The 12,717-nt window shown below is 46.9% G+C and overlaps 6 protein-coding genes across 6 annotated transcripts; 2 read left to right on the top strand and 4 right to left on the bottom strand.

Annotated features, from left to right (window-relative positions):
- Positions 1 to 739: 739 nt before the first annotated feature.
- LY89DRAFT_757131 (uncharacterized protein) lies at positions 740 to 1,793 on the top strand (the record flags this gene model as incomplete). Its single annotated transcript, XM_018221405.1, has 3 exons — positions 740 to 1,346; positions 1,400 to 1,526; positions 1,575 to 1,793. Exons 1-3 carry the CDS (start codon positions 853 to 855, stop codon positions 1,791 to 1,793), a joined length of 840 nt encoding a protein of 279 aa, XP_018066942.1. The 5' UTR covers positions 740 to 852.
- Positions 1,794 to 2,219: 426 nt separating this feature from the next.
- On the top strand, positions 2,220 to 3,009 carry LY89DRAFT_688241 (uncharacterized protein). The gene has a single exon (XM_018215667.1). It carries the CDS (start codon positions 2,346 to 2,348, stop codon positions 2,781 to 2,783), a length of 438 nt encoding a protein of 145 aa, XP_018066943.1. The 5' UTR covers positions 2,220 to 2,345; the 3' UTR covers positions 2,784 to 3,009.
- Positions 3,010 to 5,053: 2,044 nt separating this feature from the next.
- Positions 5,054 to 6,122, bottom strand: LY89DRAFT_593131 (YeeE/YedE family protein; the record flags this gene model as incomplete). Its single annotated transcript, XM_018209733.1, has 2 exons — positions 5,054 to 5,903; positions 5,962 to 6,122. The coding sequence occupies 2 exons, from the start codon at positions 6,120 to 6,122 to the stop codon at positions 5,054 to 5,056; spliced, it is 1,011 nt and encodes a 336-aa protein (XP_018066944.1).
- A 289-nt stretch (positions 6,123 to 6,411) lies between these two features.
- On the bottom strand, positions 6,412 to 7,498 carry LY89DRAFT_210669 (uncharacterized protein). Its single transcript, XM_018205867.1, has one exon. It carries the CDS (start codon positions 7,230 to 7,232, stop codon positions 6,585 to 6,587), a length of 648 nt encoding a protein of 215 aa, XP_018066945.1. The 5' UTR covers positions 7,233 to 7,498; the 3' UTR covers positions 6,412 to 6,584.
- Positions 7,499 to 7,619: 121 nt separating this feature from the next.
- On the bottom strand, positions 7,620 to 9,003 carry LY89DRAFT_688243 (uncharacterized protein). The gene has a single exon (XM_018215668.1). The coding sequence runs from the start codon at positions 8,603 to 8,605 to the stop codon at positions 7,766 to 7,768; it is 840 nt and encodes a 279-aa protein (XP_018066946.1). The 5' UTR covers positions 8,606 to 9,003; the 3' UTR covers positions 7,620 to 7,765.
- A 184-nt stretch (positions 9,004 to 9,187) lies between these two features.
- Positions 9,188 to 12,134, bottom strand: LY89DRAFT_785913 (putative non-ribosomal peptide synthase-like protein; the record flags this gene model as incomplete). Its single annotated transcript, XM_018222933.1, has 3 exons — positions 9,188 to 11,680; positions 11,829 to 11,976; positions 12,028 to 12,134. 3 exons carry the CDS (start codon positions 12,132 to 12,134, stop codon positions 9,188 to 9,190), a joined length of 2,748 nt encoding a protein of 915 aa, XP_018066947.1.
- Between the last annotated feature and the right edge of the window lie 583 nt (positions 12,135 to 12,717).

Here is a 12,717-nt window from a genome sequence, read left to right on the forward strand (position 1 = left end):
TAACTGTGAAGGGAAATTGGTCAGAGTTGTCAACAGCGATCGAGAAGAGTCCCCTCTCGAAATCACGGACTCACCCTCGTGACTCGTCAAAAGAACTTGATTCGACTGCTCCTTAAGCCAATGAAAGCATGCCAATCGTGTACTTAATTCATGATAAGCCAAGAAAACCATTTTCAGAATCCATTCGACTTCTCGTTAGACCAATGACAGGATGCCCATCGTATAGTTCATTCCTGACAATTGCCAGGAAAAAGATACCCACGGTATGGAGTTCATGCAATGCAAGAAACCCTTCGTACTCGCACAACTAGGCCATTCCGGCCGCGACGTAACCCTACCCCGCAATGAACTTCGGATACTGGCTCCCACAGATAAGGCGTCTAGGATCGACCATCTACCGGATAAACCTGCATATGCAACCAGGTTACAGCAGCGGAGACTTGTAAGCCGGCCCGATTTTAGCGTTGCTCGGGAAATGCTTGCTATCAGTTCTATTAGATAGAGGCATGAATCCTTACAGTGGAACTGTCACTTGGCATCGTCAGAAATATTGAAACGGTATGTGGAGTGGAGCTGTGCCACTGCGGGGTTGGACATGGATTCAGGAGTCAAGAAGTTTTGCAGCGCAATCAATGCAATTCACAGTTGTTCAGGGATCTTGGCTGTGAACAAGGTCGTGATATATGACTTTACAACCATGAGCGGAACAATTGTACCCGATGATCGAAACCGAAGGCAAAGCTATTCCCCCGCTCAGCAAATCTACGAAATTTCAGTCTCACTTTTTCCAACACGAGCAATTTCCCCAAGTGCCTCAGCAAATCTTTTGGTATCATAACCACAGTCTAAGACATGTCTTACAATCTAGAGAAAGACGTTGTAGACAGCAATGACTCTCGCAACTCCGTCTCAGACCTCGAAGATTGCCCGTTAACCGGCGATGAAAACCACCTTCCTCTCAAAGAGCAACGGAGAAAATTCAACTTTCGATGGCCTGCTGATAGAAGTCCTTTCTGGAAGTTTTGGTCAATAGCCATGACCATTATCACACTCATCCTCGTAGCCGTTGGCTCTCACAAGACTTCCGTTCACGATGTGTCTCTCTGTTCCGCTTCCGATATGAAGACACCCACGGAAGAAACTTACAACTCGGGCGATGCCGTTGTTGAAAGTTGGAAGAAAGAGAACTTGGTGGAAACTCACTACTATCGAGACTTGAGATACATGACACTTAACCACGATTCGGATTGGCTTTGGAAAGAACACCTCGATATGTTAAGTGGGAATATCATCTTGCCAGCTGCCGAGGATGGAAGCACCAATGCTACTTTGAAGAGCATTAGCATGTAAGTTTGAGATCAATGATGCTGTTGCATAAGGCTCACTTTTCTGTTTACAGGTTTCATCAAATGCACTGCCTTGCCAAAATGCGTATGACGTTGCAACGAGCCCGAGAAGGGGAGGACATCGGAGAAGACTGGAAAGACGATGCGCATTGGCCACACTGTTTCGATTATCTACGATCTGTATGTTTTCAAACTTCTTTCAAACGAGCAATGCTTACTCGTAAATAGTCAATAATGTGCTACGCCGATGGGACACTAGAAAGTGTGTCACGTCAGCCAGGACCAGTTGATGATGGAACATTTGTGGAGGTCATTGATGGTGGCGAGGAGCTGAGATACTGCCGTGACACAAAACCAATCTATGAGTTAGTGAGGCACTATGGACCAAGTTCCAGGTATGGGTATGCAAGCAAAGAAACCGATTTTGAGGTGGCACCTGGCAAGTAACTTGGGTTATTCGGTGACAGAAATCTTGGTATGGACTTGGTGCCACGGAGAGCTTAGATGTATATCACAGCATAACATAGGAGTTCTGGATTGTATCTTATGATCTTCTTTAGCTCTAACCCTGAGCAAATGATTTTGGTTCTAGAAATGCTGCTCGCAAGATCCCACTGAATTCATCTGCCCTGCAAAAGTTGCTTACTCTCACATTGTTGACTTGGTAGAGGAGTTGCACTTGGAGCACTATAGGTATTGCGTGATAGCAAAATCTATCCACCTTCCTAATTGAGATGTTTAGTGACTCATTCCTTAACATGCTGTTTGATTGTGAATACCACATCTTCACAAGCTTATCACCAATTTAATAGTGCGGTTAAAAGAAAAGTTATCCAAATTCTGGGATCCGAAGCTTTTGCAGATACCGCTACTTGTAAATCATCTTGTATACACCCCACATGGGACTTATTCAGCCCAATTACCATTTAAAGATCACTGACACACCGCTCACCACAACTTTCGTGACAATCTCATAAATTAATACTCGGCATCCTCGAAATGGTTTCTCCGGCCATAACCACTACTCTTGCCACCGAAGAAGACGCGCAGACCCTCGCCTCAATAATGACATCTGCATTCTCGGCCTCGGATGCAGCCTACCCACTAATCTGGGCGGGACCAACAGCGCCAGATGGGATTCACGACATAGTTGCGGTGAAAGGCCTCTTCTCTCCAGTGCAGAAGGAAGATCGCTTGACGTTCAAGGCTGTGGATGGGGAAAGGGTAGTGGGGTTCGCTACTTGGAACATGCCGAAAGGGAATGCAGCTGTGAGGCGTAAGGTGGAGAAGGGAGGACTGCCGAATATCCCAGGGGTTAATGTGTCGCTGTGGAGTGAGAAGGTCGAGGGGCTGAAGGATGTTGCTGATCGAGATGTGGAGCCTGGGAAAGATATGTGTTTGTTGCACTTTCAGACTTCCTCTTTAAGAATTAATTGAGCCAACGTTCTGCAGCGTTGTCGTTCTTCTTTGTGCATCCCGACTATCAGCGCCAGGGAGTGGGGACTTTGCTCTTGCAATGGGGTTTGAAGAAGGCGGATGAATTAAATGCCAAGATCTGGTTGACGAGTACCCCACAGGCTGCTACCGCATATGAGAAGAATGGATGGAAGATTGTGCAACGGTATGACATAGATTTAGGGCAGCATGGTGGATCTGGGATCTACAGCCGAGCATGGATGGTTAGGCTTCCGACAGGAGCTCTTTGAATTTGATATGCCTACTAAAATTGCAATTGATGGAATTTAAACGCTATCTCGTTCTTTAAGCCTTTTTGTTGGCGGTGTCGCATTTCTCGGTTGAGCGGTGGGTATTCAAGGGTTCGTGCATGTGCATCGGCCCCTACCGAAGGAATGCATTGCGTGGCTAACGCTAACCAGCAGACAGACATTCTAGCCACCAATCACAATACAATCTGGAGATCCTTCCGCATAGACGAGCCGCTGCCAGAACACGTCAATAGCAAAGTGACTGAGCGTAGCTTCACATGGGTGAATATATTCCTATCATGATCTTCGCCCACGACGAACAACATTAGGAATAGGCATTGGAAACTATGCGCCCCAATTAAAAGCTGACGATCTTTAAGTGAACCCCGCCAGTTCGAGGAAGTCGATTAAACAACGACAGTGCCAATCGATTAAAGTCCACGGAGCTATGGATTGACGACATACCTATTCTTACCTCCGCTCATTACTCGGGATATTATTCATACCGAGGCAATATCAATTCGGTTCATACCCAGAAATTGCTACTCTATTATGCTAACCCCTGTTTCGTGCCTTACACACTGTCTGGGTGCATTTCGATCTGGAGATGTAGAAAATAGCAAAGAGCTTAGAGTCCCAGAGGCAAGCGTCGTTTGGGTGAGTCTAACCCCATCCAGAACTCCATAGAGCTGGTCTCTGTAACGTTACACTTCGCTCAGGTACTCGTTTGGGCTCTTCATTGCTTCGTGTGCTTGCCGTCGTGTTATCTTAAAACACATCCTCGTGACCGTGCAGCAAATTCATTACCCTCTCAACCTTTAGTTTGTCTAAATTCAAACTCCACTCCGTTTTGAGAGATCACAGAGGAACTTTGTGTACACTTTCTAGCTTCATAGAGTTTGTTAATAGCTGAAAACGAGAGAAGTTATCGAAGATGCTAATAGTGCGTTAAATTTGGCCCTTACTGCACTGTATGGCAGTTTTGGTGTTTTTGCTCATGTGAACTATGATTGTACGTTTGACTTCTTTTATGACTATCGCGATGATAATCTCACTGTACAGATTGAGTCATGATACAACAGAACGAGAAACTGATAAACTTCACAGCCCTTGCCCCTGGGTGTTGGCTCAAAGAAAGTAAACTTCAAGTTGCTTAAATCTTTCCCTTCCAGCTACTATGTCTACTCTTGATGATTGCTCCAGCTTCTAAAAAGCCAAACTGCTCACTCCATTAAGCCTTGCCACTGCAGCTTAGCTAGCTCACGGCTTCGCTCCTACTTCATTATTCAAGTCTCTTACCCAATTTTTATTCCTCACTCAGCTCTCAGAGCCTTAATGTGTAACTGAGTTGTCATGATATCCAGATGCTACTTCTCTACCTCTCCTAGCTCTCGAATCTCGGCTACTCTTCTGATTTCTCTCGATCTTCGTCGCTCTGAAATTCACTCATCCAATTATCTTTCACTCGCTAAGCAAAGTTACTCTATTACACGCCTTAGAAATGGTGGCTACTTTGAGGCGTTGCGGTTCTGCAAGGCCAGTCACGTATCACATAGCTAAGCGCCTACCTTGGTAGGTATTAAGAACTAGCGAATGCAACACAGGTAATTACCAAGAAGAGTAGCTCTGAGAAAGTCCAGACTACCTTTAACTCTCTATTCACTGCACAGAGCTATCCAGCGCTACTGTAGATTATGTTGCTGTGATCAAGTGATGACTCCATGACCGAGCACGTCCTGTACAGTACCTCAGGTACGGGATTCCTAGTTTCGGCAGGGACAACTCTAACTTTACTTTAAGTTTTGAATCTGAGGTCTATGCATCGTCCTTCTATTTAGTTCTTGCTTGCGTTTCTGTTTCCATGCTATGCTGCTGAGTGTCATGTACTATACAACCCGCTGTAAATCGACCTGCTACTGAAAGGACACAGCTTTTGCCTTCCCATTTCGGTACTCATTCTAAAGATTCGCTACAATGATCATCTACACAGGAACGAAGCCGCTAAAAAGCACGCAACAAACCATTGAACGCAATCCCACCCGCAAACATCGACGCGGACGTCAAGATACTCGCCACCGATAACTGCGACATCCCACTAATCCCATGCCCACTCGTACAACCCCCCGCGAATCTCGCACCCACAACTAGCAGTATCCCTCCCATCACCGCTCTTGCGGCGCTGACTTCGATATTCTCGTTCGGACTGGGGATCTCTATGAGCATCGACAATACCAAAGCCCCAATCATCGTCCCAGCCGCGAACACTGTCCCTCGAATCGATGGCATAGGCCCTTTCTTCCCCTCGAGTACTCGGCCTGAGAGCCACCAATACAGATCTCCTAACTGTTCGTACGCAGTCGATACCCCCAACGTAGACCCGGTCAAGAACAAACTCATAAACTGACTAAACCCAATCCACAGTCCCCCCACAGCAGCAGGCAACAACACACCCACTTTCTCAGGATAAAACTTCCTCACTGCTTCAATACCGCTCAAACACATCACCTCATACACTGCCACGGCATTCGTCCGATCTCCTCCCATTTTCTGATACACCGTTGGCTTGGCTATCGTTTCCCCATCCGACACCATGCCCAGATACCGTTTCCCGTACCCAGAGAAGAGGATCCCGCCTAAGATACCACCGAGGAGAACGAACGGACCGGACCGGACGCCGGTCGCGATCTGAGGGAGCAGAGTCCCTGGACAGGCGCCCGAGAGAGCCATACCGATACCGAGGAGGCCGCCGCCGAGGATGTTGCCGTCGTAGGGCGAGAAGAGGTTCAGCGTATTGGGGGTGCGGGGCTTGCAGTTGGTGAGCTGGAGACGTTGGCTGATTATTATTGCTATCCTGTTTCTTGGTTAGTTCTTGTGGGAAAGAAGGGAGGAGAGAAGGAAGGAAGACGTACGCGCTGCTGGCGCTGGCCGCTAGGAACGCTTTCAGCATGTGGAAGTCGGAAAGTTGCATTTGTCCTACTATGACGGAGGGGGAGTATACGCCCGCTGCCGTCAAGGCGGCGCCGAATACAGCGCCTGCTGCGAGGGAGTTGAGGATTGGTGTTGGTGCCATGGTTTCGTGTTTGCTCTTGCCTTCACGGTGTTGTTGTTGTTGTGGTGATGAAGAGCGATAGATGATACCGAAAGATCGAAAGGGCGATGACATCGTGGGATATTATTCGTACCTGCCAGACGCGTGCAGTGGATCAGATCTGAAGCTGAAGGTCCATGTTTGCAACGATCTAGATTCACTTTAGAAAGATATTCACTTGGCAAGCGCGACGTAAACGAAACGAGCGACAAACCCGAGAAGACAGACAATCCAGTCACCGAAATCTCTCTCGCGCACAAGAGCGAGCAAACAATCCCATTCATTATAAAACCCCGAAACGCCAAAAAATATATCGTCCATCACGTCCTCGGCATCCCATCCGAGACACAACAAGAAGAAGCCCCAAAAAAATTTATGTTCCTCCACCCGCACCGCGTGGTCGCCGTTCTTGTGTCACTCCCGCCTCAACCAGCCAGCGTAACCTTAGTCGGCGGCCCGCATCCTCGCCGCGAAAAATGACGTGCGAGCGTGGCTTTTGTTCAGCGGCGAATAGCGCGATCCACGAGGTCGGCGATGTGTCTGTCGTGCGCATGCGCCGCGCTGTAAGAGATTGATAATGATGGGTGACGGCGCAGTGTGATAAGCTTTTTGGGGGGTTTTTTTATCTGGGGCTTGGTCGGCGAGGTGAAGGTTTTTGAGTGGGACGTGAGATGAGATGGGCCCTTTTTTCTTGGTTCTTGGGTTTGTTGGATTGGAGACGAGAGGTGAGTTGAAGCGAGTCGAGGCGAGGTTGTGGAGAAGGAGGGATGCGTGCATGCCGGTACAGTACTTGGGTACGCAGCTCGGGAATCGGATTTTATGTCTCGGAATGCGGATCGGAGATTGATGGGGCAAGGATGTTGAATATCTGATTAGGAGATTAGGAGATGTTGTGGTAATACTGTTTGAGACAGGGGTATAGACGGCGATAAAGAGGAGCGCATTGAATAGGAAGTGAAGAAAGTCGAGAATTGTGAGGCCAGAGACAACTACTTGACCAGACTTCCGAACTCCAATCACAAGCTCTCTATTTGACACCCCCTCTCTTTTCTTATTCTCCGAATCTCCTTTCAAGATAAAAACACCATGCATACGGGTAGCAAGTCCAGATCAGTTCGACATCTCGCTCTTGACCTTCAAAGGAATAACTACTCGATGCAAACAAATACTTGAAATTATGTTTTTTCGTCAAAACTTCCGCAATTCCCTCTCATGTCCAAAGCTAAAAATACATCCGCAGCAATCCAATTCTCCAAAGACAGAGTATAAAGATTAGTACAATACAATGTGAGGAATAAGGGAAGGAGCCAAAAATCTTGAGTTAGGTAGGCGAGAACCTTGTTACCCATTGGGCAGCAGATGGGGCTTTCTCAAACTTCGCGTTCAAGGAGCACTTGCTACTCAACTAGAGCTTCGATATCATTGATCATTGAAATAACTAAGAGGAATTGAGTAAGCAAGGAAAACGTTCGAATTGTACAGGATATATCTTCTGGTTATTGAGATGTGTGAAAATAAGCCAGTACAGTTGCCGAGGGGCAAAAGACAGACAATAGGCTCGCAACGAAAACAGTCTATACGCAATCATATCTAGACTCTGATGAAGTAACTTCACAACATCCCACTCACCCTCTAACACTATCCCAAAGCTCCTTAACCCTCAACCAATACCTCTCCGAATCCTTAAACGCATGCTGCACATGCGGCGTCTCCGTCTCCCTCAACAAACTCACATCCACGCCCTCCCTCCTCGCCTCCTCAGCATGCCTCTCCACATCCCTCCACCCCACCAACTTATCATTCTCACTATAAACATACAGTCTCTTTGCCCTCTTATCCACCGTCGTCCAATCATTCAGCCACCTCCTCGTCTTCTCGATAATATTCTCTATCCCGAAAACATTCTTGCTAATAGAAGTAATGCCCAAAAGCGTAATAATGACCGCCGCGCCAGGGTACCACATCAACCCCTTCGGCAACGAGATACTCATCGCGGTCCAGCCCTCCATCAGTGTCGGCTGTCCGGGCGAACTATCCAGCACTATAGCTTTCACGGGTAGAATTTGACCTGTAGCTTTCTTGTAAAGCGTGCAGACGTCTACGAATTCCAGCGAGCCGCCGTTGCTGAATAGATGAACCAGTATCCTGGGCCCGGCGACGGGATCAGCTTCGATGGCTGCGATGGCGGGCTTGATCATTGCTAGTCGTGAGGTGGTGCTGGTGATCATGAAGAATTCGGGGAGCGAGCGGATGGTGATGATTCGAGCGTGGGGAAATAAGGAATGATGTTGGTGGTAGATGGTGTTTAGGCCTCGAGAGCGGGGGGACGCGCCCATCCATTGACAGATGATGATTGTTGTTGGGTCAGTGTCTGGGTTGGGGGTGCTTGGTTCTGAGGGAGGGGTGTAGAGCGAGACGGCTTTGCTGAGTTGTGAGAACTCGAGGTTGGGTGGTGGGGTCGCCATTGAGGATGTTCGGAGAGCACTGGTGTCTAATGGCTGTCTAATAGCTATCTTTATATTGAAGACAGAAGACAGAAGGACACGGGAGAAACGGTAAGATGGGGCCGTCGGGAATTATCACTCAATACTTCCAGATATTTGAGACTAGCTGAAGAGCTCAATCAACTCTTGCAACTGTAAATGCGGCTGGTTCGAAATACCTGGAAAGTACGAGGCTCGATGTATGATAGGCTGGTGAGAGTTGCGCAACACGAACGCGAACGGAAACGGGTCCCTTTCCCAAGTTTTAGGGCTGACATCAGGTGCGAAATACCAGGCCGGCCGTCGACCCGATCCGAATCCAAGAACTTCTTCAAACTTGCGGCCTTTAATGAGAGAGATTTATCAAAACTGTTCGCAAGAATCGGAATAAGAAGAGAGAAAAGAGACTGGACATTGATCGATATGCAGAGATTCACGTGATCATGAATCACCTGCGCGGGGACCTCGAATTTGCGCTGCAGCCGAAGATTAGCCGGCTTCAAGATACTTGGGTTCGACCTGGTGGATCAGACTATCACCGGCTGCTGTATATATTTGTCAAATCTATAACTTTCGTGTTTTCAAAGCTTCTCGGAAAACTATTTGAAAGCTCGAAATATGGGTTTCCCCAATCATCGTATAATGTTCACCCATGACCTCATGAAACCTCGGCTCCGAATCACAGAAGTCTGCCCACTTACTCAGCCAACCTTTGACCCAAGCTTCTTTACTGGAAGCCACAATCTTTAACGGCTCTGCAAAAAATACATCGATCACGGCTACTGCTCCTGAAGGTTCATACTCTCTCGCCATACTCTGGAGACCATATGCTAGGTCGGCCCAATTTGCAAGTGCATCCGCGCTGAGAGCAAGTTCGAGTAGGCGGTCTGGATTTGCGACTTCGCGGATATAATTGACCGCTTGTTCTTTGGAATGTCCTCGAAGTCGCGGCGCCATCATCTCGCCATGCTCGGCAGTGATAAGACCGAGAAAGTATGAAAGGTGGAGGAGACATTCTATCCAGTCGAGCTGTTGCATTCTAAATTTGATGTGTGGAGGCAAATTCATACAGCCCAGGAAGGCTACTCGGTCGTCGTTGGTTTCTAACAGCTTTGCCGTCTCAAATGCGAGCATGGTGCCATAAGAATAACCAGCGAGGGCATAAGGGCCAGTTCGTTGTTTGGTCTTTATAGCTGCATGGTATATTGTTACTGCTTCTTGGATATTCGCGAAATACGTCTCGCCTGCTTCGAAGCCTCGAGCACGAAGAGCGTAAACTGGACGGTCTGGGAGGAATTTCGCGAGATTCAGAAAAACAAGTATTTCTCCAACACCTGGATGAAAGAGCCATATTGGAGCTTTGTGGCCATTTGGTTGAAGTATCACAACAGAGTTGTATTCTTCCGCTTTGTTGAGATTTTTCAGAGCTGCTGATAATGATCGTATCGTCAAATTTCTCATCATTGTCAGAATCGGAATTTCCGGGATGGACAGACGCATCTGGAGCCTTTTCTTCAGTCGAATCAGATGTATTGAGCTCACACCCATATCGAAGATAGGCGTGTTTACACCGGAGCATTCTTGGGAAAGACCTAGCTCTTCGCAAAATTCTTCCCGGAGAAGGCGTTCAGTTTCATGAGCAGGTTGACTCATGTTGGATGAGTTGTAATCCATTATCTGAGCCCTATCAAAGTCCTCGCACATCTTGTAGTCGCCGCGCTCAAGTGCAGCACGGATTTTGAAACGAGAAAGTTTGCCTAGCGTCGACTTTTGCAGAAATAAGCTGTTTAACGGCAGCACACAAGGTCGTGACCCAGTCTGAAAGAACGTGACTTGTATGATCGCGTCACGAGTTGAAATCCTAGCAGCGATGTTGTCGGGATCAAAAGATGGCAGATAAACTATAAATATTTGCTCTGTTTGAGCCCTTGGTGGGCGGAAGGAGAAGCACACGGTATGATTCTGCGTGATACCCTCGAGTGAAGACTCTTCGATGGCCGTCTCGAGCTCGTTTGGGAGGTGCTTGACACCATTTATATTGATGCTTTCATTGTTTCGTCCAACGATGTTGAGGTTGCCAGCGGAGTCGAGAAATGCTTGGTCACCTGTTTTGAACCAGCCATCAGGGCTAAAAGCTAGGTTTGTTGCAGATGTATTATTGAGATATCCCCTGAATAGGACTGATCCACGAAGCTCAAGGAGGCCTGGTTCATTGGTAGAAGCTATTGTTGGCAGCTCAGCTTTACTTCCTGGAACTGTAACGCGCATCTGAAGGCCTGGCATGCAGCGGCCAAGAGAGGCAAACTGGTACCCATTTTGTATATCATACGATGGGCAGTCTACGTTGTAGAAAGACCCTGCGCAGGTTTCGGTCATCCCAAAGCCTGGAACAATCACATTTGGCGGCGCGCCGTAATCACCCAAAAGCGTGGCCAGTGCTCCACATGTTTCTATAACATTGGACTCTCCCCCTGAGATCAAAAGGCGAAGACAACTGAGATCAAGGTCTTGGTCCAGCCTGGCCACATCTTTACTTTCTAACAGTAGCCTCAACTTTGCCAAGAAGAAGTTGGGCGCGAAAGTTCTTCCGACACGGTGCCTGCCAATCAGATTCAGGAAAAGCGCAGGATCCGAAATCACGTCTTGAGCTTGGACGTGTACTTGTTCAATACCAAGATACATTGCTTTAAGATGTATCTCAATCAGGCTACCCACGTGGTCGAGACCTATCCAGTTCAATGCTGAGAATTCCCGAGGGATCTCTCGGATAGTGGATTTTCCGGCGATGGCGGCCAAAACTTGACGTTGGTCCAAGCAGACGGCCTTGGCATTCCCAGTGCTACCCGATGTAAGCATCAGAGAAGCCAAGTCCTTGGGATATGATGTTCGTCTTGCATTCTGATGCTCTGTTGAATTGCCATTTTCATGGGACTGAATCAAGGAGAGGCTTTCGACAGTGTAAGGGTTGAGTAAATCTTGTCCCACGAACTGGTCCAATAATGCTAGTCTCGTGATGCACATAGGACTATCCAGGAGACCGAAAAGATGTTCAAGATGCTGTGGACCAATAATAATTAGTTTCTGCTTAATCCGAAAGGCTTCCAAAAGCAAGGTTCTCATGTTTCGGAACTAGATGGGCAAGACTACATGCAAGCACCTGCCGAACGATTGGCAGTAAGATACAAAGATCCAGATTCATACGTACCTTTTGTCGCTGACTGGGGATATTACTGATTGGTGGTGACATTGCAGGAATGCCACCAGCAAGTATCACAGACCAAAACCAGACAATATTATCAACATGCTCGGTAAAGTGGAGAAGCACAATCGACCTAGCCTCAAAGCTTGGCAATCTAGAAATTATATTGGCATTTTCCTTTGCCTGCAGCTCTAGATCGGCTTACGATATCTTCAGATTGCCTGGTGCTCCGAGTGGATATATCGTGATGCCGCGTTCTTCATCCTCACTCGCAGCGAGCCTCAAAACATCCTCGAGGTTCATGGGCGCCATGTCTTGTAAGCTAGATCCAAAATTGCTTCGGACAAAATGATATTGAAAAAGAGTCTGACATTTAGAGCAGCAAGATATCGACGAGTCACTTGAACATGAAATTGCATCAATTTCACCAACACGCTAACAGAAGCAGCGCCAATGGGTGGTTTGGTCCGTTTTTGACCCTAAACCGTAACTGACTTTACTAGTACGGTTTAGGGGAAACTGATAACCATGACTGTTTAGGTTTTAGATGGTTTTAGACGGTTTTAATTGCCAAAGCAAATAAAATCTATTAATGATATATTTTTAGTTTTAAGTTTCAAAACTTAAGCTTTAACTTTAATTTTTAAAGTTTTAAAGAATTTAATACTTTTAATTTTTTTTTAATCTCCATAATTTTTAAGCTTTATTAATAACAAAAGGGTAAACGATTCTTAATAGTTTCAAAGAACTTAAAACCGTGACTAACTAATAAGCTAACAACTTTTTAAAATCTATAACCGTAAATAGTCTAAATGGGTGGCTTTTGTCGGGCACGCTAAGTCACTCAAAGAATGCATCATAGAACAATTAATTAGCGAGCAGCTAGCAAAGGAAT

Source organism: Mollisia scopiformis (genome assembly GCF_001500285.1).
Source record: "Mollisia scopiformis unplaced genomic scaffold LY89scaffold_21, whole genome shotgun sequence".
NCBI lineage: Eukaryota > Fungi > Ascomycota > Leotiomycetes > Helotiales > Mollisiaceae > Mollisia > Mollisia scopiformis.